We start from the raw sequence: 24,947 nt of genomic DNA on the forward strand, positions 1-24,947 counted from the left end.
AATGATGTTATGTTTGTAACAAAGATAGAGATTTTTCAGCAAAAGTCACTGCACTTACAGGTTACAAAGCCAGCAAAAATATATATGAATTAACTATACCAAGAAATGGAAAATAAACAAGTAGTAAGAAGCAAAGATACTAAGTCAATCCCCTAACACATGAAGGGAGAGGCCCTCTTTTCAGCTTATTTATACATTTATATATAATCCTACCAAACCTGATTATGGCTTCTCAGTCCCCTTAATGAAAAGGCACTGGAAGAGAGCAGACCACAGGGCTCGATTACGTTCGAGCACCAGTGCCATGGGGCTCTTTGCCTTGTTGCTCCGGCGTTGCCATAGTTGGTTATTGTGATGATTCTGAGGCATCCAGGAAAGGGCATAATTAGTTGAGTGAAACATTTTAAGGAGGGAGAGAAGTATATGGCACTTTAGAATTCCATACCGAGAGGTTAAAGTGGAAAAATCTTGGAGTTTAAGTGTCATACTTCACCATCTACCATTTTCTCTGTCAATTCCTATGCTAGAAGCTTTGAGAATAACACAGTTTGACTGGGAGGTAAATTATCTCATTATACAGAGGAGTAAGGACTTGGAAAGGCCACACAGCTTGTTTAAGAAAAGTTGGTACAGGGAAACCGCTGATTCCAACCCAGATCCCTTTCACACCAAAACTTGTGTTTTTTCCCCATTATGCTTCAGTTATGTCAGATTATGTCAGTTGGGAATAGCTTTTGGAGTTTACCTCCTTCTGACACCCTAACGTGGCCCCGGGCCTTTTAATACTGTTGTTACTGATTCCAAAGATATTCTCTTGAAAGGTTTTGAACAAATATGCTGATATTGAATAACGGGTAGAGAATGAAAACTCCATTAAGCCAGTTTAATTCCTTGAGCAGTTTTATTAGTCATTTAAGTTGCTCCTCTTCCCTTATCATTGTTTTTACTGAAAATTTAAGCAAAATTTAGCATTCATTTGAATAGTTAAATCATGTTATATTTACTAATTGTAGCTTCTGCCTTCTGAATTGTTCTGGGTTGCTATCATTCCTACCATATTTAATTCTCCTTTGTCAAATGTTGCAGATCTAAATTTCATTGGAGATTTTGTAACAAATTTTGTGTGCTGTTTTAGTTTTCATTTTGTGATATTTCTGGGGCAATTATGCATGATGAACTGGACAAAAGCCATATTTATTTGCAAGTGTACACAGTTTTGTCAGCATGAAATAAGCATCCAGTTTTACTGTCTATCGCCTCCTTTGCCATCATGTCATCCCCATTCCCAATCTTGTACTCCTTCCGAGGTCCCACATTTTTTTCTTTCCTCATTAAAGGCATATCATAGAATACTTCAGTGGTATGATTTTCCACCACAAGAAAATGAGAAACTTGGAAGTGCACGGTTTTTATCTTACTCAACTATATCCAGTGCCCAAAATTCACATGCATAGACAGTTAAAGGAAGTGCTAACCTAAAAGTGAAAAATTATCCTAAAAGTATTCTTGAACGCACTTGTACACTTGGATAAAGTTCGCCTCCCTCCCGTCAAAAAATACGGCCGTGTATTGAAAGAAATCACGACTGAGCTTACACTCTTGACCTTGTAATGATATGGGGTACTATTGGCATTTGCCTCATTCCCTTTAAAACTATCTGCCTTCTTCAGTGACAGCATATTTCATGTAACAAGTGAACTGCAACACCACAGCAAACAAGCGACAGACCCTTAAAGTTGTCAACGCGGAGCGGGACCCAGCCTGCGAGCTAGCAGAGTTAACCTAGGCGACTGGCCGAGTTATACCCAAGAGAGGCCCGAGCACAGAAAGCCACGCCCAGCAGGCCTGGACAAAGCCTTCGGGGCGTCCACGCGTCACCAAGGCAACGCAGGATCTGTCCCCTCTCTGATAGGCCAGGCTCGCAGGCGCGGTGCTTGCTGGGAGTGCACCACTCTGCCGCCGCTCCGCCGGTTTGAACTTGGCGGGCCCCATGTGGGCGGCGGGGCGCTGGGGGGCTGCTTCGCCCCTTTTGGACACCCGGTTGCCGGCTGGCTGCAGGGCCAGGTCTCGGCCTTCCTCTGGCTCCTTCTCCTCCTTCATGGCGGACGCCCGAGGGCAGGGGCTGGAGACGGTGGTGATGAGCTCGCCATCTCCGCCGCTGAGCTGCAGCAATTCCACCACATCGCTGTTGTCTCCCCTCCGCCACCAGAGCTTCCCATTTGACGACGATGGGGACGCAGAAGATGAAGAAGTGGACGGTGATGCTTACGACTCAGAGGCCGAGGGGGCGAGCCTGGGAGGAGTGAAGTTACAGGGGTGCGCCAGGTAAACACAAGGCCGCCGGGCTCATACAGGAGTTCTCAGGATTCCTTAGACCCTTCTTGTACCTCCTGCCAACCACCACCCTCCCGCCTTCCGCCCCAAGGGCTGTGCAAGGACCTGCCTCTTGAGGTGGTGCTCCTCTTTGCACGCAGAGAGCCCTGGGCCAATTCTTATAAATGACCTGACTTTTTTTTTTATGATTATTAATGCGTTTTTAAACTGAGAATATGATGATTGCTATAGTCTCACTCCCCAGGACTACGTACATCGTCTCAAACACACAAAATGTTGCTACCATCTCAGGAGTCTTATGAATAGTCAAAAGTCTTACCCTGGGCACCAGAACTCTTGTCCAAACCCTTAACACCAAAATGTGGTCTGCTGCGCCTAGTTGTACCTGGTAGTTTTGGAAAAAAAATCTGATTGCCAGTGAAGTAGATTGTCATAAGCACTATACTTTTTATGTCACAAATAAGGAAATGAAGCAGAGTTTAACAATGCCAACCTCAACGTCCGCAGACAGCATTGGGTCTGATCTGCGCACTTAACAGTGGGATAGAAGTCATTGAGTCAAAGAATGTTAGAACCAAAGAGATTATTAAAACCATCGTAAATTGTTTATTTCTGCAATTATTCACTAGGGAAACATTTAGTTTTTGTCACACATCAGTCTACATATTGGGGACTATAAACATGTTCTCTGCTCTCATCGAATTAAAGCCTAGATCAAGTCACTCATTGTACAGATAATACAACTTTGGCTCAGAATACAAATAAAAAGTCTGATTCAAAAGCATGTACCCAGTTATTAGCAGAGCTGGGCAGTGCCAAGCTATACCTATTGCGTTCTCTCTTCCCTGTATTAGATGCCTATTAGTGGATACTGGATGCCTATTAGTATGCAAATAGGAACAAAGGCCCCATCCATGCAGGAATATATTTATCTGAGACAGACACAGTAATGCAGCTCCACTTTGGGGTAGGTTCATTTTGTCACCTTTGCAATCAGAAACATTTACAAGTTTCAGATTGTCCATCTGTGTGAGGCATAGTACAGGAGATCTAAGAAATACAGACGAGAGGACCCATGCTTTATGTGTAAGCAGCAAGATGGCCTGCTTCATATAAGGCATTCATAACAGTGAGTGAATGGAATATGGAACCATATGAAGGGACTCATGCACAGTTATAACAGTGAGACTCTTAAGAATGAGAAGTAAATACTTTGGTGGGAATGGGGATCAGTAAGCATAATCATTAAGCTGCTTGTCAAGACTGGTTGTAGCAACAAGAAACAGGCCTTTGATCAACCTGGTAGTAGAACTAATGGTAGAATTAGGTTTTTAGGAGTCTATTTTCATGTGGGCCTTTGTGGGGATTCTTCTGGATTCAGTTGGCTCCAAAGACTTAAACAAAATTGTTTTTTATTCCTACCCTATGACATTTTTTTTAATTGACTTTAGAGGGGGAAGAAGGGAGAGAAAGAGAGAGAAACATCGATGTGAGAGACAAGCATCTGTTGGTTGCCTTCTGATATGTGTCTCAACTGGGGATTGAGCCTGCATCCTGTGTATGTGCCTTAACTGGGAATCAAACCTGCCACCGTTTGGTTTACAGGAAGATGTTTCAACCAACTGAGCCACACTAGCCAGGGTAGCTCCAAAGATTTTTAAAATACATCTTAAGGCTTTGGAAAGTACTTACTGAGTCTAGTCAACAAGACAATGTAGACACAGTTTAGTGGCCTAAGGAATGCTGGCCATTGAAACCACAGCTCAGCCACTGAGACCTTTCATTGGCTTCCAAGAACCAAAGCCCTGACCAGATGGAGCTTAGCAGAGGAGCTGGGCAGATTTATGTCTCCCCTTAGCCAAAGCTCGAATGAGCTGGTGGCATTATAGAGCTAAGGCTGCTTTCCTTATCATAGTTCATTCCCTACGAGTCAAAGAAATAGGTGGGATGTGTCTGGAAAGAATGCAGGAGTTGTCAGGCCTTGTGTGTGCCACATGGGATACTTACTCGGTGTTTAATAGATGTGTGCTGACCGAATGCTTATTTCCCACTTCCCAGGGAACAGATAGATGCAGGAATTGTTCTCAAACACTTCAGACAATCTAGCACTTTTCAGGAAAGATAAGTGTCAAAATAATTTTCTCATTTCTTCTTCCTACTTCTAACCTTAAGTTGGTGTCCTGAACAGTTTGGGGGTGATGGGATGAGGGAAGTAGGAGGTATGAGTCCACAGTCCAACCATAGTTCTGGGTAATGAGCATCTTCTCTGTGGACCAGGGGGTAAACATATTGCTGCCTGGAACTTTATGCCTTTTTTCCATCCTTCATCTGTCTCAGTGATCTGACTGTGGCAAAACTTACAGGGTGAGCCTTTTTTGAGCTAGACTCGGTATCAGCTGCATATTATGGATATGAACTCAAGGTATTTTAGGTGTAAATATCGCCGTGCTTAGAGGATATATTGACCTTGCAGTGGACTGAGGTGAAGCTCACAATTGACTTCAGACAAGATGGTCAGAAGTATTTTCCTGGAGTCTTTTGTAATGTGCTTTGGCCCTGCTGTTTATTGAGACTTATGATGGTTTTTATATCACTCTATCCGTTAGGAAACCTGTGTCTTAATAGATATTTTAGTCAAGAACAGCTTCTTATCAAGCCTCTCTTGATTTTGGGGAGAGCTTTAGTATATATGCCAAACATTCTGAACACATTGGTTAAAAATGTTAAGGCAAGATATCAAATATTTAAAGTGTCATTTTCTGAAACACTGATCTCATTAATTTCTTCTCTCGGGAAACATTTCTTAGGAGCTTACTGTATGCGAGGCCCTAAGGTAGACTCTTGAAATAAAGAATAAGTTAAGACATGTTAGGAATTCATGGCCTGTGGCAGAGATGGACAAGTGACAGAAAGCCCCAGGTGCTTAGTCCAGATTTTTTGCAGAGTTTCACCATGAGGCAATAAAGATAATGCCTGAGTTGAGTCTTGAAGGGAGAGTAGGAATTACCCATACTCCTCCTCCTCCTTCTGCTACTAAATGACATGCACCAAATGTTTACTGAGGGCTCAGAACTGTACAGAGCGCTTTAGCACGGACTGTCTCATCCAGTGTAACTGAGGTAGCCACTGCTGTTGTCTCCATTTTACAGATGAGCAATGGGGGCGTAAAGAGGTTTAAAAATGTACACTAGGAAGAGGCAGGTAGAGGTCCACCCTAAATGTTTTACTCCCATATCTAAGCTCTTACCTCGGCCTTGTGTGGAGGTGGAGGAAAGGAATTGCAGGGTTTTAGGCAAAGCTGCGGAGTACAAGGGCAGGGCACATTCATCTGTCTGCTTAAGTTCAAACAAAGACTGAAATGTATAGTCTGGATCAGCCATTGGAGAAAGAAGAGGCTGGGAGATGGGCAGGGGCCAGCTGACAGGTGTCAGGAGTTTAGACTGCGTCTTGTGGGCAGAGGAGCCACTGAAGAACTCGAGATGGGGAGTGACACGGTAGATGGATGCCTTTGAAGGAGGAATCTGGCAACGGTGTGGAGAATGATTGGAAATGGAGGGAGAAAGGCCAGTTATGATCAGACAGTGGTTGTAAGGTTGGAAGAGAGGAGAATGGCTTGAGAAAACTGAAAGAAGTGGAATAGACATGACCGGGAATTATATGCGTGAGGGAGTAGGGAGCATCAGATGTGGGTGGGGAGAGGAGGAGTCAGAGATCTATCTGGGTTCCTGGCTTGGCTACCTGGGTGAGTGGTGGTACCCTTCACTAAGGCAGAATTATAAGAAGAAGAGTAAATTATGTTTTGCTGGGGAGGGAAGGTAGTGGGTGCACGGTGGAAGATGATTAGATTTGTTTTGGACTCACTGAATTTGATGTTTAAGTTGGTTGGAAATAAAGGCCTGGGGCTTAGGAGAAAGATCTGCTCTGCGATGACTGATCTGCGCATCATCAGCACGTAGTGATAGTTGAAACTATGGGAGCAGATGAGGGGGTTCTGCAAGACTGAGAACGAAAGATACAAATAAGAAATAAACAACACATCTAGTATCTCTTCCCCACTGGACTAATAATTCCAGCAGGCCATGGATGGGTTGAGAAATAGCAGCAGAACAAAACAGGTAAGCTGAAGCTATGAAGTAGAAAACGTGAATTCAAGTGAGTTAGGCAATTGGTTGACTGAAGTAGGAATGAAGAACTAAACTTACATAATGTATTGGGTTGGCCAAAAAGTCCATATGTTTTTTTTTCTATAAAATAAAAGACGCAGTTTTCATTTTCACCAATAACTTCATTGATTTGTGTATTTTGAGTATGTCGGCTATATCCTGCAAGGTATAACGTTGATTGTTCTCAATTAATGTCTCGATTCGATTGCTATCAACTTCAACTGGTCAGCCCGACCGTGGAGCATCACCCAGTGAGAAATCTCCAGCATGAAACTTCACAAACCACTTTTGACACATTTGATCAGTCACAGCACCTTTTTCATACACTATACAAATGGGTTTTTTGTGTGTTTTAGTTGCGTTTTTACCTGTCTAGAAACGATACAGCATGATATGCCAAAAAGGTCGCATATTTTCTTCCATTGTCAATATTAAAATGGCTACACAAAAATTCGCCAATTTTGATTAAGCTTTTTTTAAATGCATGCTGATATGACAGCCGTCACAACACAGTCTAACAAAATTGTTTCCAAAGAAGTTGACGACAAAGCACTGCTAGAGCCATCTTATGGAAAGAACCAAATGAACTTTTGGCCAGGCCTGTAGTATGGAGAGCTGCCTTGGGTTCTGAATATCCTTTATTTCCGTGGGTGCCAATCAGCTTTTCCTGTTTTAAGAAGCTTGTGTATTTGGCCAGACCCCTGTGTTCTTCATTTACTTACATACATTTCCCCTCCCCTCTTCTCTTTAGCCTGAGTGAGTAGATACTTTTCCCTATACCCAGAAAAGACAGACTGAGAGGTGCGTTGTGGAGATGGTGAGCGTGGTAGGAGGAAATCGGACTGTGAACAGTCACACACATTCTGTCTGAGAACTGGCAGAAGGGAGTCACCCAAAATGTTAGAGAGTTCAATGATTTCAAAAACCATTTTAAACTGGGAGAAAAACTGAGCATTTAAAGAATTTCTGTTCACCCTTCACCCAGAATCTCTAATCGTTACCTCATTTGCTGTATCTATCTATCTATACATATATACACACACACATATACACACACACACACATATTCTGTATATATACATATTCTTTTTCCTAAACTGTTAAAGGGAGGAGAAGGGAAAAGACTGCTCTAGGATCTGATTAGGATAATGCATTGTAATTAGTTGTCCAGATATAAGATTTTTAAGAATAAAATATTGTTGTCATTGAGGCAAATGGGCTGGGTGTGTGTCATCCCAATAGGTTTTTAAAATCATGTAATTTTAGAAGATAAAGGCTTTCAAAGGTAGTTTGGTGGGTAAACTTTAATTCAAATATTGGAGTTCCTTTTTGTGGTTTTTCAGAGGTATATTTATATGTAATTCATACAAACTTACTTATAAAATATCACAGTATTGTTATATACTATTAAACTCTGCTTTTACTGTACAGCTAAGTGATTTTGACTGTTAAGCCAAAGAGTATGAGTGCCGCAGTGTCCTCTCTTTTGCAACAGTGTGGCCGAATCCAAAGATAACCAAGAAGAGCAGAAACAGGTGCGCTCGCCAGAAAGCAGCCTGACACCATGGGAAGTGTGGTTTGTTGGCAAAGAAAAAGAAGAACGAGACCGTCTGCACCAGAAAGCTCTAGAGGTAAAACTAGACAGTGTTCTTTTTATTTAATCCCTGAGCTCCCAAAGTAGAGCTGCTGTCGCGATCAAAATGTTGATATTATCCCTCAAAACACAGTTTTTGCCTTTGTTTGTGGCAGTAATTCTTGTGGTAGAAATAGCACGTGGTCATCATGAGGACATTTGGGAAATACAGCCAAGCGTAATTGAGAAAACTAAAATCTCCTCTAGTCTCACTCCCTGAAGATAACGACTGTTAACGTTAAGGTGTACAGCCTTCCAGATTTTCTTTCATATCAATTAAAAAAATAAATATGTGTAAGTGTGCATATATAGACGCGTACACTGGAGCTTCACCGTATGTACGTTTAACTAAAGTAAATTCAACTGCACATACTTGGCACAATTTTCAAGAAAGGAGAGAAACAAAAATTGAAATAGAGGTAGTGATCTACCCACGTGCTGCTCAGAGCCTGCGCCCCACAGTGAGTTTGTGCTGAGAGACCGCTACCTGCCGGGCGGGCTTCCAGCGTTTTCCACTTTCTCCGTGCTTCCCTGCCTTGCTTGTGGGTATTTGTCTTTGTGACTTTTCTCTCTGAACTCTCACTCTCCAAGCTCAAACGATAGCTTGAGATACATTTTCAAACGAATCCCTCATTCTTTGAACTCTTGCTGTTTGCTCTTTAGAACCTAGCAGCCAAACAGATTTGGGTATTTTGGCATCCTCCATATCTAGACTCATAATCTGAATTCTCCCCATCCAACACAGAAAACAAGGAGGTTGGAATGGTCAGGAGCAAACTGTTTTGTAATCTGCTTTTTTCTACTGGTCGTACTTATTAGTATATTTCCATATCATGAAATATTTCTACAATGTAATTTTTAAATGGCTGGCTAAGATTATTAAAATATGTGCAGTATACTAAATATATATGAAGATATAGTTAACCATTTCACTGTTGTTGGATATTTAAGCTTATTCTAATCTATCAGTAATTGTGTTGTCATAGTAATTCTTGGGACTAAAAGTTTGTCCTCCACGGTCTTCTTTGGAATCAATTTTCTGTGTCAGTTTAGAAACTAGTAGTTACTGCTGTGATGGGTTTCTACAGGTACTCAGTCTCATATCCAAGAGGCTCGGCATGATTTAAATCATTGTGAAAAACCAATACCTTCTGCTGTTTTCCTACTGCATGATACTTTATATCCTAAAATACAGATTTATCCCTGGAAAAGTGCACAGTAATATTTATTTCCTCTTAGCAGGGCACAGAGTCTGGGAAGGCCATGTGGTTTAATGTCAGGCAGGCTTATTCGAACTTTATGTTTCATTCAATTTCCTCCTCTTTACAATAAGGGTAAAATAATGTAGGTGTCACAGGATTTTTGTGAGGTTTAAATGAGACAAAGTATAAAGATGGCTCATGTTGTTTTACTGTTACTCATATCATTGCTGTTCACAGTGTCACTTATTTTCAGGATTAGTTTGTATTATTGAGACTCCATTACTTAGTTCAGTAGCTTTCAAAATATTGTTCCCGATGAGAAATCTACTTTGCTTCATGTCACACACACACACACAACTTAAAATAATATCTTGTTTTTGCAAAACCTGGTATTCTGTTATTTTTCTTTTTTTTTTTCTTAAGGCCGCATCCCATTAAATTGGCTTTACAGCCACGGTTTGGAAAACATTGATCTAGTGAGTCAGTGGTAAAGTGGGGTTCAGTTTATGGTATTTCGCTTTGTCTCTGTCCTCACTAGAAGTCACTTGAAGTGAGGGCCACTTCAGGTCATTTTTAGAATCGACATACAATAAGAGAAGTTAATTAAGTGCATAAGGGAGCCAGGGCTTTGGAGTCCCATAGAACGAGGCTGAAACTTTAGCCTTACCATTCGAGCTCCGTGGCCCTGAGAAAGTCTCTTCACTTCTGTGACCCTCAGTCTCTTCGTCTGTAAGCCAAACATTAGGAATAGAGACTTAAAAAGTGTATATTCCTGAGCTGTACTTCTTGGATTCAGCCTTTTTCCACCTTGATTTCTTTCCCAGTGAAAGGGGGAAAACGGTATTTACTTCACTGCATCATGGGGACGGAGTGAACATCCGGAAATGGCCCACTCTGTAGGAAGCACTCGGTGACAGTTGCCATGGGTTAAAGGAGATAATAAACTACTGAAGATTTGTTCTGAGAGAAGACTAAAATAGTGAATATAAAGTCCCTACCACAGTGACTAAGCATTTAGCAGAACATAATTGGTTGAATGATTGAAACCCTTTCATGTATTTAGTAGTGTGACATTTCTTACAACATCACTTCTACATCATCAGGTGACTGAAGCAATTAAAATATTTCAGCATGAATCTTATTGTATCAGTCGTGCCACGGGTATCATAACCTACAGGCCAACTCCTCACTTTCTTGTAAGCTTATTTTCAGACATTGTGGTATTCACATTCTTTAGATGCCTTTCTGTTTTTTTTATAAGCTATGCTTTCTTTATTTTTTTGTCCTTTTTTGTTGCGTTCTCTAATTCATTTGCAAACATCATGAAAAGTGCAGAATTTTAACCATAAAGAACAGTTCATCTCAGTTCCTATTGAACATGAGGGCAGAAAGTAGCTTTGCCCAGGTTATTAGTTGGAGGCTAAGCCGGGATTGGATCCTAGTTCTTTTGACTTCCAATTTAATAAGTGTTTTATCCACCATACCAAGATGTATTTTAGAAATAAATGGCTCAGACTTAGTATTTAATTTTGAACTTAACCACGAATTTCTTTTTTTCTTTCCTAAAAACGTAAAGGAAAATTTAAAGGATAGTTGGTAAGTGAAAAGATCCTCTCTTCCCATAAATTTGATTTCAGCGACAGATGTTTAGATCTGTTTCACACGTCTCTTTGAGGTTGAAATAAGGAATTATTCTAACCCATCAAAATTACCCACTTAACAAACTTTTTAAATTCCTTAAACTATGGTAAGATGATAAATATGATAAATGTAGAATATTAGTATTATGAAAAACTAACATTGGTTTTATAGGTCATGTCAATCTTATTTATATTTTTATTATTAAAAAAATTATTTAACAGGCTGCCCTGAATTCTCTATGGCTTTTTGTAATGTTAATTTTTAACATTTGCTTAAACATTTTAGTACTATCTGTTCTAAATCATAAAAGGTATCTAGTTTGTGAATAATCCAGGTGCCTTTCCCCCCCCACCATCTTTCCTTGAGCCATTTCACTTAGCAGCCCTTAACGAAGGAGTAAGTCTGGATGATGGGTTGGTAAAACTCAAAACTGTCAGTGTTTGTGATTGTTACCTTCGGTGTTAAACACCGTTCTTTGAAAGCTGATGAAAGTTGTTGAAATAAAACTGCTGTTTAGCATCCTCTTTGGATTCATTTTCTATAATCAAGCGTTTACTCTGTGGGAAAATAGCTGCAATCCTGCTGAAATTGGGTGGGGTACCAGAAGATGGTGCAGGGGCCTTGTGAGAGAAGGCTCCAGCTGTGTCTGGAAGAGCCTTGCCCTGGTGTTCAGCAGCGGAGGCAGTGAGAGTGGGAAATTCTGAGAGAGCCAGCGTGGAAGGGGGGGTCAGGTCTCAGAATGGGAGGTATACTTTGGGGTGGCGAATTGCTTGAACAGGCATCCTGAGGTTAGAGCACTGCCTGGGTCAGTGGTAGTCCTTTCTACATGCTTTTGACCCTCCCTTTATCTTTAGCTCTAATGTCAGCATTAACCAAAATCTGTGAGCCAGAAAATGGGAGCACAAAGTCTGATTTTTTTTTCTGATTTTTGAGTTTAATGATACGAAGAATCTTAAGAAGGTACATAAACATAATCATATCTTTAGCTATGTATCTAAATGATTACTTTTCTTAAAAACAAAATTGAGGACTGTGTAGGGAGATTTTGGACATATGATTGTTAGATCTGTATCTAGCCTGTCATTCATTCATTCATACATACATACACGAATTCCCCCTTTTTGTTTCTCGACACAAGTCCAAGCCTTCTTCCCCCTGCAACTCATCTACTGTGGCAGCCTCCTAGTCAGTCCCCCTCAGAATAGTTCTGATCCCTTTAATGCTGTCTTTAACCTTTATCACTGAGTTCTAAATCACCCCTTTGCTGTCTGCTACTGCTTCATAGTGTTCAGTTTATTCTGCCTGTCTCAAAAGGCCCTTTTTCTGCCCAGTTACCACCCCCCCCCACCACCTCGATGTCTTGTAGGAAAGCCAGTTCCTCACTGTTCCTCTTACAGTGCTCATTGTTGACCACCCTGGTCTACACTGTTTCTCCTCTCATCTTCCCTTCTTTTCCCTTTTCGGAACTCATATTGTACATACTACCTCCCAGTGTAGTGCTGCATTCTTCTGTGTTCATAGAAGGAGATTAGACCAGAGACTGCTGGAATTTCATCTGTGTATCTCAGTTCATGCTGCATGTATAGAAGGCACTTCGTAAAAAAAGTATTAAGTGAATAAGCAAGGAATAGCAGCTACAGAGGTCATGAAGAATCTTTTTAAAACCACGATGGCTATTTTACATCAGAAGCTGGGGGAGTCTAGAATCTAAAACGTGGAAGACTTCCTGAATGAGCGAGGGCAGTTTTTTCTTTGTAGCAGAATTTTAGGCTGAGAGGACGTGGAAGACAGGTATCCTGTGCCTCAGGTGTTCTGAAATGCAAAAGATATTTTTCTTGGTGTCAAGTTTTACCTTCATTTGATCGAACACACTGGAATTGTCTGAGATTGGAAAATTGTCCTTCCCACTACCACGGTGCCCACGTAGGTTGGTCTTTCAGAAAGGGAGGAGAGGGAAGGACAAGGGAGGTCCTATGGGAGATATATAAATGGATCTGATTATTACTATCCAAGGAGAGAGAAGAAAAATAACCAGTAATTATGGCAGTAGAGTCCCAGGAGTCTAGTTTGAACAGCATTCTCAACTAATGCAGTAATTTAACTGATGAGTGACAGACTGGTGGCATTCAGCGTGGAGTTTTATTTGGCCATACCTTCCACATTCTTTCTCCTTAGGAAATGCCCAAACGTGTAGATTCCAGTGACAGCAAGGCATATGGGATATGACTGTGGTTTTGTTTTACACTCCAGCAGCTATAAAATGAGTGAAGGAAAATCTGGAATTTTTTTTTTTTCCTAAAGAAAATTGAATGGCTTCTGTACATCTCTTCTTTGGTATGACTCTGAATTAAATTTTTAAATTTAGGGATTATTTAATTCCTACCCTTTATCTTCCTCAAGAATCTAAAAGCTTTTTATAACTGTAGAAAAAGGTTGCAATTCCCTTGAGCTCCTGCCAAGAGCACACAGTGATGCCAAAATTTATGTGTGGGAAAGTTGATTTCAGTGAGGGTAATTTAGCCGAAGTTTAGTCTAAGAAACTAGTGTTTTGCTGCCAAGCAATTATTTGCATTTCTAAAAAATGACATACTTTTTACCAATGCTTGCTTTTCATCACAGACTAGTTACTTAAGTTATTGTCACTAATGGTATATTTCCTATAAAGGAAATTGTGCTTGTTTGGTTTGGTTAATGTCAGCCTTTTGAAAAATATGTGATTTGAGCACTTCTATTAAATGTTGCCTTTTGTTTGAATAATATCCACAGGAATTAAATCAACAGCTAGAAAAAAGAAAAGAAGAGGAAGAACGTGAAAAAAGAAAGATAATTGCTGAAGAAAAGCACAAGGAATGGGTTCAGAAAAAGAACGAACAGGTAAGGAGAGAAGAAATGCACACACACACCGATGTGTCCTCTGTAAAGGGCTCTCCCCGTTTCTCCTGTCACCCAGGTTTCTCTACATCTCTTAGATGCTTTCTTCTCTGACCTGATTTCTTTTTCTGCCCTCTTGGACATTTATGAAGTCTCTGTCTTCTGCCTTCTGCTCTCTGCATAGCTCCACTTTCCCTTCTGTGGCTTCCTCCTGTATGTGGCTGCAGGTAATCCTGACGCCTGAGCCCCTAGAGCTGACCTCCTGGAGTCTCGGATTTCTCTCTGTGAGGTTAGCTGCCGCCTCTGAGCTTGCAAATCTAAAACAGCCCATTTTTGCCCTTCCTCCTGTGTGAGAACTGTTCTAACTCTCCATTTCTGTCATCTCAGTCACCCAGGCATAATCGGAATTCTCCTGCGGTTTGTAGTCATCCCCTCCTTTCCTTTAAATCACCACTCTCCTGTTGTGATCTCTTCCTGGCTGGTCTCATTATATTTTACAACTTTGTTTTTTTGTTTGTTTATTTTCCCATACCGAAATGTGAGCTTCATAAGGGCACCGATTTTTGATTTTTTTGTTCAGTTCTCTAGCCTCTAGATCAATATCTAACACTTAGTAGATGCCCCAAGATATTTGTTGAATGAATGAATCCATCCTCTGTGTTCTTGCCAGACTAACCTTGCTGAAACAGTCAAACGTCATTTCCCAGTTCAAAAAATATTTTTCATGATTCTTCACTGTCTTCTGAATAACGTTTTAACAATTCTAGCCTGGCTGGTTAAAGACCTTCTACTCGGCTCTTGGGATCATGTCATTTTTTACCTGTGGTTCATTTATTCTATGCTGTTGACTCTTAGGGCGTTCTTTTGGGAGTATACACAGGATAATCATGGCCCATCTTCTTGGAGTATTAGCTTTGCTGGAAAATTTTGAGAGGAAAAATGTTATTTTTATGATAAAGCAAGCATAGATATTTAATGGTACAGAATATAAGTTTTATGTGACTTTTAAGATATATAATAGATTTCAAAGAAATTTTGAGCTTTGGGCTGTACTCTCCAGCCCCTAGGGATATGTGTTTATGAGAAATTTTAAGAACATTTTTCTTCTGTTTCTTTTTATTTTTTATATGATATTTTATCAGCATGGAATCTCATCACATCCTTCACCTTACCTTTCCTTTTACTACCCAAATCACAGCATTTCCTTCTGCATGAAGCATTTGTTGCTCACATGCTAAAAAACTCTTTCCTTCCTGAATCCTTGTTCATATTTATCACTTTGTCATATACTGCTTTATATTATGTATATATTTGTTGCTATTTTGTATTATGCATATATCTTCCCTTTCTTTGTAATTATAAGACTTAAGGATAGGAATTAATTTTTCTGTTTTTAATTCATTATAAGATCTAATGTAATGCTTTATAATATAGTAAGCATTTGTTGTTGGAATGAATGAATGAATGAATGAATGGTATTATCTTTCTTCAGTTTCAATACATTCTTGTGTTGGATCACAAATTAAAAAGTTTTTAAATACTGTTATCAGTTTGTTATCTATTGTGAGTTTTTCATATTTAGAATGATACTGCCTTTTTATTATAGTCTAACTTTATGAACTTAGTCAAATATTTAAATTGTAAGACAAAGTGTTAAATTTTTAATTGTAGATTTTTCCACTTAACTGTTGCCATATCTAATGCCCAGTGATATTAGTGAGAGTACCTTGTAAATCCTTTCAGTAAATTGACGATGACACAGCTTTCTTCCTCCAGGTGGTGAGAGAAGGAAATGGGCTAGACATCGTGTGTTATACCATGAATATATTTGTTCTTTACTTCAGACGTATGTTATTATTATTAACGTGGCAACACCCCATAAGACAACAAAAGAGAGTTCCTTGGGAATAAATGCCAAAATCAAAATAAGTCTCCGTGACCCTTACCAACCTTTGGCTGATACTTTTTTGAAGTTTATAACTGAAAAGTAAAATAGTTTTACATATAGATAATAACAGCATGCTCTCTCCTCTAAAAGCTTCTCTTATCTTCTAACTCCATTAAGCTCACTTTACCATGCCAGTCAAATTTAGTTGTTGTTTGTGTAAGGATGTGAGATACTGCTGAGAGGTGATGTATTCTCTGCTTTAATTAGTGGCGGTCGATCTAATCCAATTATTTGAGAAAAAATTTCTTCCTTTGGAGGGAAATGGCACACCCTGACATCAGTCACTAATTATTGAAAGCAGGACTCCACAAGGTTGAGAAAAGTTCAAAAATGAACCCTGAGAAATTAAGTTTACTTATTCTGCAGAAGTTTTGTGCATTTTAAGAAATAATTGATTACTCAAATTTTTTTTCGCTTTAAAACCTATCAGATTTGTGCTTTCAGTCGTAGTTACATTTACTTGTGTTTGCTAAGACTGCCCTCCTGGTTCTTTTCTTTCTGTCTGGCATCTTGCATTTTTCTCCTCTGTTTACATTGCATGGTGTGTGGTCCTCTGCTGCCTCCAGCATCATTCACATTTTAGCTGTATCTCTGGCCCTGTTTTCTCTACGTAGTTTCACTGTGTTCTGTCAAAAAATCAGACAAAAAGAATTTATGTATCCATTAGCCAAGCTAGTTTCTTATACTATGACTGTAAATTGTTCAATCTGTTTCAAATAAATGGCTTATCTCATCTGGTACTCTTACATTTGTGTTGCCAACTAATTTATTTTTTTAGATTTGTTTTTGTCAGTGGGTTATCACATATTTAGTTAAAGGGTCTTTACCTTCATTGTTTTCAAAAGTTATTTTAAAATCTATCCAGCAGTAAAAAAAGTTATTTAAAAATAAAATTATTTTGAATCCTCAAAGCATGGAACTGATTTTTTAATGTAAAAAATTAATTTGGGTCAACAATGCGTATAATTGGTAACACTGTTATCAGTGTATCCTTCATGCATTCTACACCTTTACTATGTCCCAGGCACTATCGAAGGAACCAGCGTAGAAGTTCAGAAACCTTAGCCAGTTGTTCTGTTAGTTTCCTTTAGTTTCAAGAAACAAAGGTTCTCTCAGGGCACCATCTGTAAAAAGGGAAGATTTATGGTTGTGCCCTGTGGAGTCCAGCACTTGAACACCAGAAAACCTGAAGCCAGTTAGTGGCTGGCTACTCTCTCTCAGCACTTCTCTCTGAGTACCTACCTGCTCTGTTCCTACCTGCTCTGTTCTCCTTTTGCTAACTGAAAGCATTGCATTCTCTCTTCTCTAGCTGAAGTCCTTGGGGAGCCTATCTGATGTTTTAAAACCAACTTCCTTGAGCTATAATTTACATACAACAAAATATACCTATTTACTTATTTTTTAAAATTTTTATTGTTATTCAGTTACAGTTGTCTGCATTTTCTCCCCATCCCTCCATCCCACAATATACACCTATTTAAAGTTTGATGAGGTCTGACAAACGTATGTTCCTGTATAACCAGCAGCACAGTCAAGATCCAGAACCTTTCGATCACTCCAGAAAGTTCCCTCGTCCCACTCTGCGTTCAGCCCCCCGCTCCCCACCCCCAACTACTCCCACCTCAAGGAAGTCAGTAATCTGCTTTCTGTCCCTGCAGATTAGGTTTGCATTTTCTAGACTTTTATTTAAATGGAATATGTATTCTTTTGTTTTTATAATTCCCTATTTCATATATTAAGATCGTTCCTTTTTATTGCCGAGTAGTATTCTGTTCTATGGAATACCACAAATTGTTTATCCATTTGCTAGTTAATGTACAATGGGTTCTTTCTGGTTTGGGTGTTATGAATAAAATTCTATGACAACTTACGTACAAGTCTTTTCTGTGGACATTTGTTTTCATTTCTCTTGGGTAAATGCCTAGGAACTGAACTGCTGGGTTGCATGGTAAGGATGTGTTTAACTTTATAAGAAATCGCCAAACTGCTTTTTAAAGTGCTCGTATCATTTTACATTCCCACCACTATTGTATGAAAATTCCAATCGCATTACATCCTTGCCAAACTTTACATTGTCAGTTTGTTTCATTTTAAGTCATTTCAGTAAGTATGTAGAGGTACATCATTGTCGTTTAGTTTTCATTTCCCTGAGATCTAATGATACTTAGCATCTTTTACACGCTTATTTATTGTATTAGTCTACTAGGGCTGCCATTGCAAATACCACAGACTGGGTATTAAACAACAGAAATTTGTTTCCTTAGAATTCTGGAGGCTAGAAGTCCAAAGTGAAAGTGTTGGCAAGGTTTGGTTTCCCCTGAGGCTTCTCTCCTTGGCTTATACATGTACCCACCCTCTCCACCCCCTCACGTGGCCTTTCCTCTGTGCATGGGCTCCTGGAGTCTCTTTTTCCTCATGGAAGGACCCCAGTGCTGTGACCTTATGGCCTGACTGAACTAATTACTACTTTGAAGGTCTTTACTCCCTACACAGTCAATTGAGGTAGGGCTTCCACAGATGAATGGGGGGGGGGGGGTCACCCAATTCACCTCATAGCATTATTGACTATTTCTGCATCTTTTCTTGTTTTGTTTTGTGTTTAAATTTTTACCCAATTTGGGGAAGGTGTGTTTTATCAATAAATTTTAAGAGTTCTTTATATATTTCTTTAAGTCCCGTCACATAGGTATATTGCAAATATTTCCTCCCCTTTAATTTATTTTAATAGTAATTTTTAAAGAGCAGAAGTTTTAAATTTTTATGAAGTTCCATATTTAAATTTTTTTCTTTTGTAGTTTGTGGGTTTTGTATCCTATTAAAAAAACCACCAAGGATGTAAAAATATTCTTGTTCTCTTTTAGAAGTTTTATAACTTTAGCTTTTTACCTGTATGTGTATTTTGAATTAATTTTAATTTATGGCTACAGTTAAGGGTCAAGGTTCTTTTTGTGTGTGTATGTGCATACGGATATCCAATTGTTTCAACACTATTTGTTGAAAAGATAATATTTTTCTTATTCAGTTACCTTAACACTTTTGTTCGAAATCAATTGATCATATACATATGAGTTTATTTCCGGACTGTCTTCTGTCCCATTGATCTATTATATTCTGTGCCAGTACCACGCTAGCCTGTTCTTATACCTTAATACTTCTAGGATGTGCAGTTCTTTTCTGTTCAAAATTGTTATAGTTGCTCTGCATCTTTCCATATACAATTTAGAACCATCCAATCAATTTTCCTAGTCATTCTTGCATTCAAAGTACCTGACACTATTGGGGTTGCATTAAATATATAGATAATTAAAATTGCCATCTTAATAATATTAAGTGTTAAATTAGTAAACATGGATTTTCTTTCTATTTATTTGGGTCATCTCTAATTTCCCTCAGTAGTGTTTTTTAGTGTTCAGTGTACAGGGGGTACTACCCATCTCTTGTTAAATGTACCACTAAGTATTTCGTGTGTTTGAAGATGACATTAGGTGCCTTGCCTCATTTCTCACGTTGTCTTACAAGTTCTGTGTCTGGCTTTGATATACGAGTAATGCTGGGCTCTTAAAATGAGCTTGGATATGTTCCTTTTGTTCTGTTTTCTAAAATAATTTTTGTGGTAATTGTATTATTTCTTCCTTAACGTGAGGCAGAATCCACCAGTGAAGCTATCTGGAGTTTTCTTTGTGGGAAAGTTTTAAATTCAGAATTGCTTTTACAAGTAGAAGGTTATTCAGATATTAATTTCTTCTTGAATCAGCTTTGTACAGTGGTATATCTCAAGCAATTTTGACATTTCATTTAAATTGAAGTTATTGGCATCAACGTGTTTTTAACATTATCTCAATCCGGTGTCTGTGCGATCAGTAGCAATTTGCCATTTACTGTCGCTGTGACCTTAGGCAAATTACTTCCCTTCCTTGTGCCTTAGTTTCCTCATTTGTAAAATGAGATCATAATAGTATCTCCCTCATGTTGTGGTTATAAAAATTAATTGACATAGTACGTGCATATGAAATGTGTAGAATAGTAATGGGCAGAGTTAGCCCTGGATAAATGTTAGCTGTTTTGATTAAAAACAGTGTAGGGACTGGAGGACTCGTTGTTGATGAAATCCTGGAGGAGTCTCACGAGTCAGACAGAGATTCAGCGAGGTACTCTCCTACGTCCTTCTTAACCCTGTGGATTTGCTGGCAGTGTGAAGTTGTTGAAATCCAATACTCAGTGGACAAAATCGATGGATATTGAGTTCTCAGCAAGAATGCATTCCTCTTTGCAGCTATTGGCTGCCAACAAGAAGGAAATACAACTCGGAGAATGACTTGAGCTTTGATCTTTAAGACCTGCCTTTCCTGTGTAGAACTGTATATATATTGTTTGTAATTGATGTTTGTTACTTGGGAATTAATCGAATTGCTTATATTAACATATTCTAGAAGTTGCTTTCAAGGCAAGAATTTCTTGGCTCGCATTTCTTTGCTCCGTGAAGGGTGATGTGTATGGCATTTGTATTATAAACTTTATGCCTTGTAGATTATTTTCTAAACCTTTGCTACGGACAGCTACCCATGTCATTGGTTGTTTAGAATTTAGCTGTGTTGGTAGATTATCTTTTGAATAAGAAAAGAAAAATACTGAGTTATAGCCTGTGTCAAACTTTTTCTGTAAAGGACCAGCTGCTGTTTTTGGCTTTGCAAGCCATGTAAACTGTGCTGCAACTGTTCAGCTTGGCTCTTTTGGTGCTAAAGCCACCATAGACAATGAATATGTAAATAAATGGGTGTGGCCGTTTTCAATAAAACTTTATTTAAAAATAAAGGGGGCCAGTGGACCATAATTTGGCCTGAGGGCTATAGTTTGCCAACCACTGGTCTGTGTAAGATTTAACAAGAATTCATAGCCAAAGATTTGTCTGTATGTGCCCTTACAGCAATATTTAGTGGGCCAAAATGTTATTTATTTGTCCTCTGTAACTCACTGATGGTGAAGATTTATCCAACTAATCATATTGGCAAAGTGTACATATGTGTTACATACATTTTAGAGGGTAAACATTATTAAAAAACACAAATTCAGGACAATCAAATAGGCTGTAATTTCTGTTTACTAATTTATTCAAATCTTTATTGAGCACCTACTGTTTACTTAGCCCTGTCTCAGGCTCTGAGTATATTTTGGAGAAAAAGATCTTTATTACTGCCAACTCTTACAGTGAGTTGGTAGACTGAAGTGGTCCAGGTAATTGCGGTTTTGTTACATATTTTCACAGGCCAAATTGTGTCAGCCACTTTTGCCACCTATTTTAAGAAATAACTGAAGTCTAGGAGATTATTGTATATAACACTCCTTCTTTGTATGAGGATAACTATAGATATTCCAATTAAACTTCCTTTGTTTTTATTTAAGAAAAGAAAAGAAAGGGAACAAAAAATTAATAAAGAAATGGAAGAAAAAGCAGCAAAGGAACTGGAGAAAGAACATTTACAAGAAAAAGCAAAAGAGAAATATCAAGCATGGTTGAAGAAAAAAAACGCTGAAGAGTGTGAGAAGAAGAGGAGAGAAAAGGTATTTAAAGTGAGCACGTAGAGTACACGGCCTCGGTGTTCATGTGTATCAACCGTATTGCATAAAAAGCCGCTAATAGAGAATTGGCATAAAACAAATATAGGAAGCTATCCCTACTTATTATACTATGTTTAAGCTTCAGAAATGATTATGCATGTATGGTTTTCTTAGGTGGGAAATGTTAATAAGCCTGTTGATATTTTTTCAGTTAGGTTCAAACTCTTTTTATCATCGTTAATGCTTTTAAATGTTTTTGGTGGTACTTTTATTACATCATTGTAAATCACTATTCTGTTTTAAAATAGCAAATTGCTTTTTCCTTCTTGGGCTTGATGTCTTGTACAGAGGCAGCCACCTTCATATCACATCCCTGAACATGTTAAATTGTGCTCTCAGTTAGAGGGATATGACTCGTTATTTCTCATCAGTAAGCCCCTGGGGTGGGAAGCTGCTGGGGAAAAGTCAGCAGAACTTTAGTTACAGAGTATCCCTGGAGATTCTTTGGTCTTGTCATTTTAAGGAAAAAGAAAAACAGCGTCAAGCTGAATTACAGGAAAAAAAGGAAATAGCAGAAAAGAAGTTTAAGGAATGGTTGGAAAATGCAAAAAATAAACCTCGTCCCGCTGCAAAGAGCTATGGGTACGCCAACGGGAAACTTACAGGTTGGTGTTTGCGTTTTGTGGCTTACAGAAACAGGGCTTGCAGGAGTGAGTGGCTTACAGAAACAGGGCTTGCAGGAGTGAGTGGCTTACAGAAACAGGGCTTGCAGGAGTGAGGGGCTTACAGAAACAGGGCTTGCAGGAGTGAGTGGCCTCCATTTTGTTTTCTCTGGACAGAAATAGAAATGTGCGAACATCATTTCTTCTTTGAAAGTACTATTTTCTGCAACATCGTATAACAGTATACTATGATCCTGTGGAGATACTACAAATTTATTGTCATTCTCTATAAATCAGATATATTTTAAAGGCAGTAGTTGCAAAGCTGCAAAGTAATGATTTCTAGCATTAAGAAACAAGTTATGTATTTTTTTTTGGACTTTAAAGCCTCAAACAGGACATATGAAAGGGGTGATTTTTCCTCTCCTCCTTGTAACCCTCTCTGAGACGGAGTTTGCAGTGTCTGTGACGCCGTCCTTGTGCAGGTGGAGTAGTAGACAACACGCGGAGCAGACACGCAGCCGCTGGCCTTTCGGCTCCGTCTGGTTGTACATGGGAGCGCATGCTTTTCTTTGTGCTTCGTGCTGGAAGCTCATACCTTGCTGACAGCTGCCTTCACTTGTTTAAGTGATTTATTATTAAAAATACTCCCATTCTGTTTTGTTCACACAATAGAACGTATTCCAGACTTTGTTTTGACCATCTTGGTGAAGTGTGTGTTGACACATCTGTGCAGTCAGAGGGGCTGCCAGTGCCTGAGTGACACATTCCTGCTGTCAGGGCTCAGGCCTCGCCTGCGTGTCGCAGAGGCCGGCGCGCCGGCTACCGAGCACGGCCTGCTCCGCTTTTTTTTCTTTCTCCTTTGAAAAAGGTGCAATAAGCAGCGCTTTGAACCAGACGATTGGTTCAAACTTTAGGAGGCCATTTACAAATTGACTAGAAGTTAACTGCTAAAATAATGGATGATTTTATTTTTTTGCTTTTAATGAGTTTTAGTCTAGTAAGCATCATATTTGTCTGCAAATGCCCTTAAGTCTCTATTCTTAAGCCCACATCATTTTTAGAAATTATGAAATGAAGGAATTTACATGTGTACAGTGACTGGAGGATTTGAATATGACTTACAAGTGTTTCTCCTTCAGAATTACTAGCTATTGGACATCACAACTCACTAAACACTTCATAGAGATTCGACCAGGAGAGCATTCCTCATTAGTATTCAAAATTACAGTGATGCTATGAAATCCTAGTAATTCGAGTGGCAGTAATTTAGAATTTCAGTGATTCTAACTAAGAATCCCGACTCACTTTAGCTACCTAGGCAGTGTAATTTTTTTTTTTTCTGTAAACTTCAGTGTCAGACTGGGGGGAACTAATACACAGTTAGTGATTGCCTGTGTTTAGTTAAGAAAATGAAGATTTTATTCAATTTAAGGGTTCTGAACTTAAATTCTTAGTAAAATTTTTAGGAGTTTTTATATAGATTTAACATTAGCATTTTTGGACCCTTAGTTTTATCATTTACATGTTAATTTTTACTGCAATATTTACTATATTTAGAAAGTGTTACTTGTTTGAAAGTATTTGAGTTCATTTTAAATGAGTCAGATTGGTTTAATGATTTTTTGCCCTTTTGATATTTTAAGATTTTTCTAGGAATTTAAAAATACCTAGTTTCTTTGATATCAAGTTATCTTGTTTTGTTTTGATTTTTTAATAATTTTAGGTTTTTACAGTGGAAATTCTTATCCAGAACCAGCCTTTTATAACCCAATTCCCTGGAAACCAATTCCTATGCCTCCTCCCAAAGAAGCTAAGGATCTGTCAGGAAAGAAGACTAGAAGGCCTGTGATAAGTCAGCCACACAGGTCGTCGTCCCTGGTAATTCACAAAGCTGGAAGCGATCTTTGCCTTGGAACTCTGTGCAGGGTACAAAGATAGCAGACGTGGGAAATTGCACACTTTTACCTGTAGCTATTTAATTTTAAAGTCAAAAATTGGATTTTTACTGCTCAGCATTTAATGTGATTATTGACAAGTTCAAAATTTTGCTCCAATTTATATATGGAGTTCTTAGAGTTAATGAAGATATTTTATACATTTTCATTTTTGTACATGCTTTAAGGTTGATCTTGGCATATTGTTTTGAAGGAGAAGTGACCAAATATCTAACAGTTGTATTTGGCTTGTATTAAAACCACTGTGACACCAGTAAAACCAACAGATTTCTTTGTGTTCTTTTGTGCTCTATGTTGTTTGTGTTAATGCTTATAAGCATAAAAGATTAAGACTAAATGACTCAAGCACTTCCAAACAGCGTGCTTAAGATAGCTCCTAGAAGAATCTAAATGAGTTAGAATCTTATAGTAGTCAAAACCAGTCTTGCTGGATGACTTTTCTCTATGTAAATATTTTTAAATAACTAAGTGAAGGCATGTTTTATAACAAAGAAATGAAGGTTGGGATTTTGAAAGGAAATTTAAAAACATTTTGTGCTCTGGATCTTGCATATTAGTAACCTTGAGACACTAATAACATGATGCTGTACTTTGTACAAATTCTTCTTATTATTATGTTTTTAATTTTGAAATTAGGATCATCAGTCCAATGTATTTTAATGTTAAATGTTAAGTGATATTTTATCGGTTGAGATCACAGATCTTATTAATAAATATTAAAGATAATAGTTCAAAGGATTACTAAAATAGCACTCAGCGCTTTCTATTAAATTTTAAAAGTCTGTATCTTTTTTTAGGGGACCATCAAGAAATGAAAATTTATTGTGGCAATATAAAGTCAGTAAGTTTATTTAAAAGTGACTTCTATTTAGAATACATTCCATGTTTCTGCTATTTTAGTTGTTTGCCAACTTTCCTGTGATTAGCCTGCGGTGGAGTTGATCAATGCAAGCAAACGGCAATGAGATCTTCGAAGGGT

General features: G+C 38.6%; 1 protein-coding gene across 1 annotated transcript; it reads left to right on the forward strand.

Moving 5' to 3' along the window:
* The first annotated feature begins 1,912 nt into the window (after positions 1–1,912).
* Positions 1,913–24,221, forward strand: CCDC34 (coiled-coil domain containing 34). Its single transcript, XM_024558663.3, has 6 exons — positions 1,913–2,325; positions 7,993–8,128; positions 13,740–13,847; positions 21,193–21,351; positions 21,872–22,013; positions 23,737–24,221. The coding sequence occupies exons 1-6, from the start codon at positions 1,991–1,993 to the stop codon at positions 23,949–23,951; spliced, it is 1,095 nt and encodes a 364-aa protein (XP_024414431.1). The 5' UTR covers positions 1,913–1,990; the 3' UTR covers positions 23,952–24,221.
* Positions 24,222–24,947: the final 726 nt, after the last annotated feature.

This window comes from Desmodus rotundus, chromosome 5 (genome assembly GCF_022682495.2).
Source record: "Desmodus rotundus isolate HL8 chromosome 5, HLdesRot8A.1, whole genome shotgun sequence".
NCBI classification, from domain to species: domain Eukaryota; kingdom Metazoa; phylum Chordata; class Mammalia; order Chiroptera; family Phyllostomidae; genus Desmodus; species Desmodus rotundus.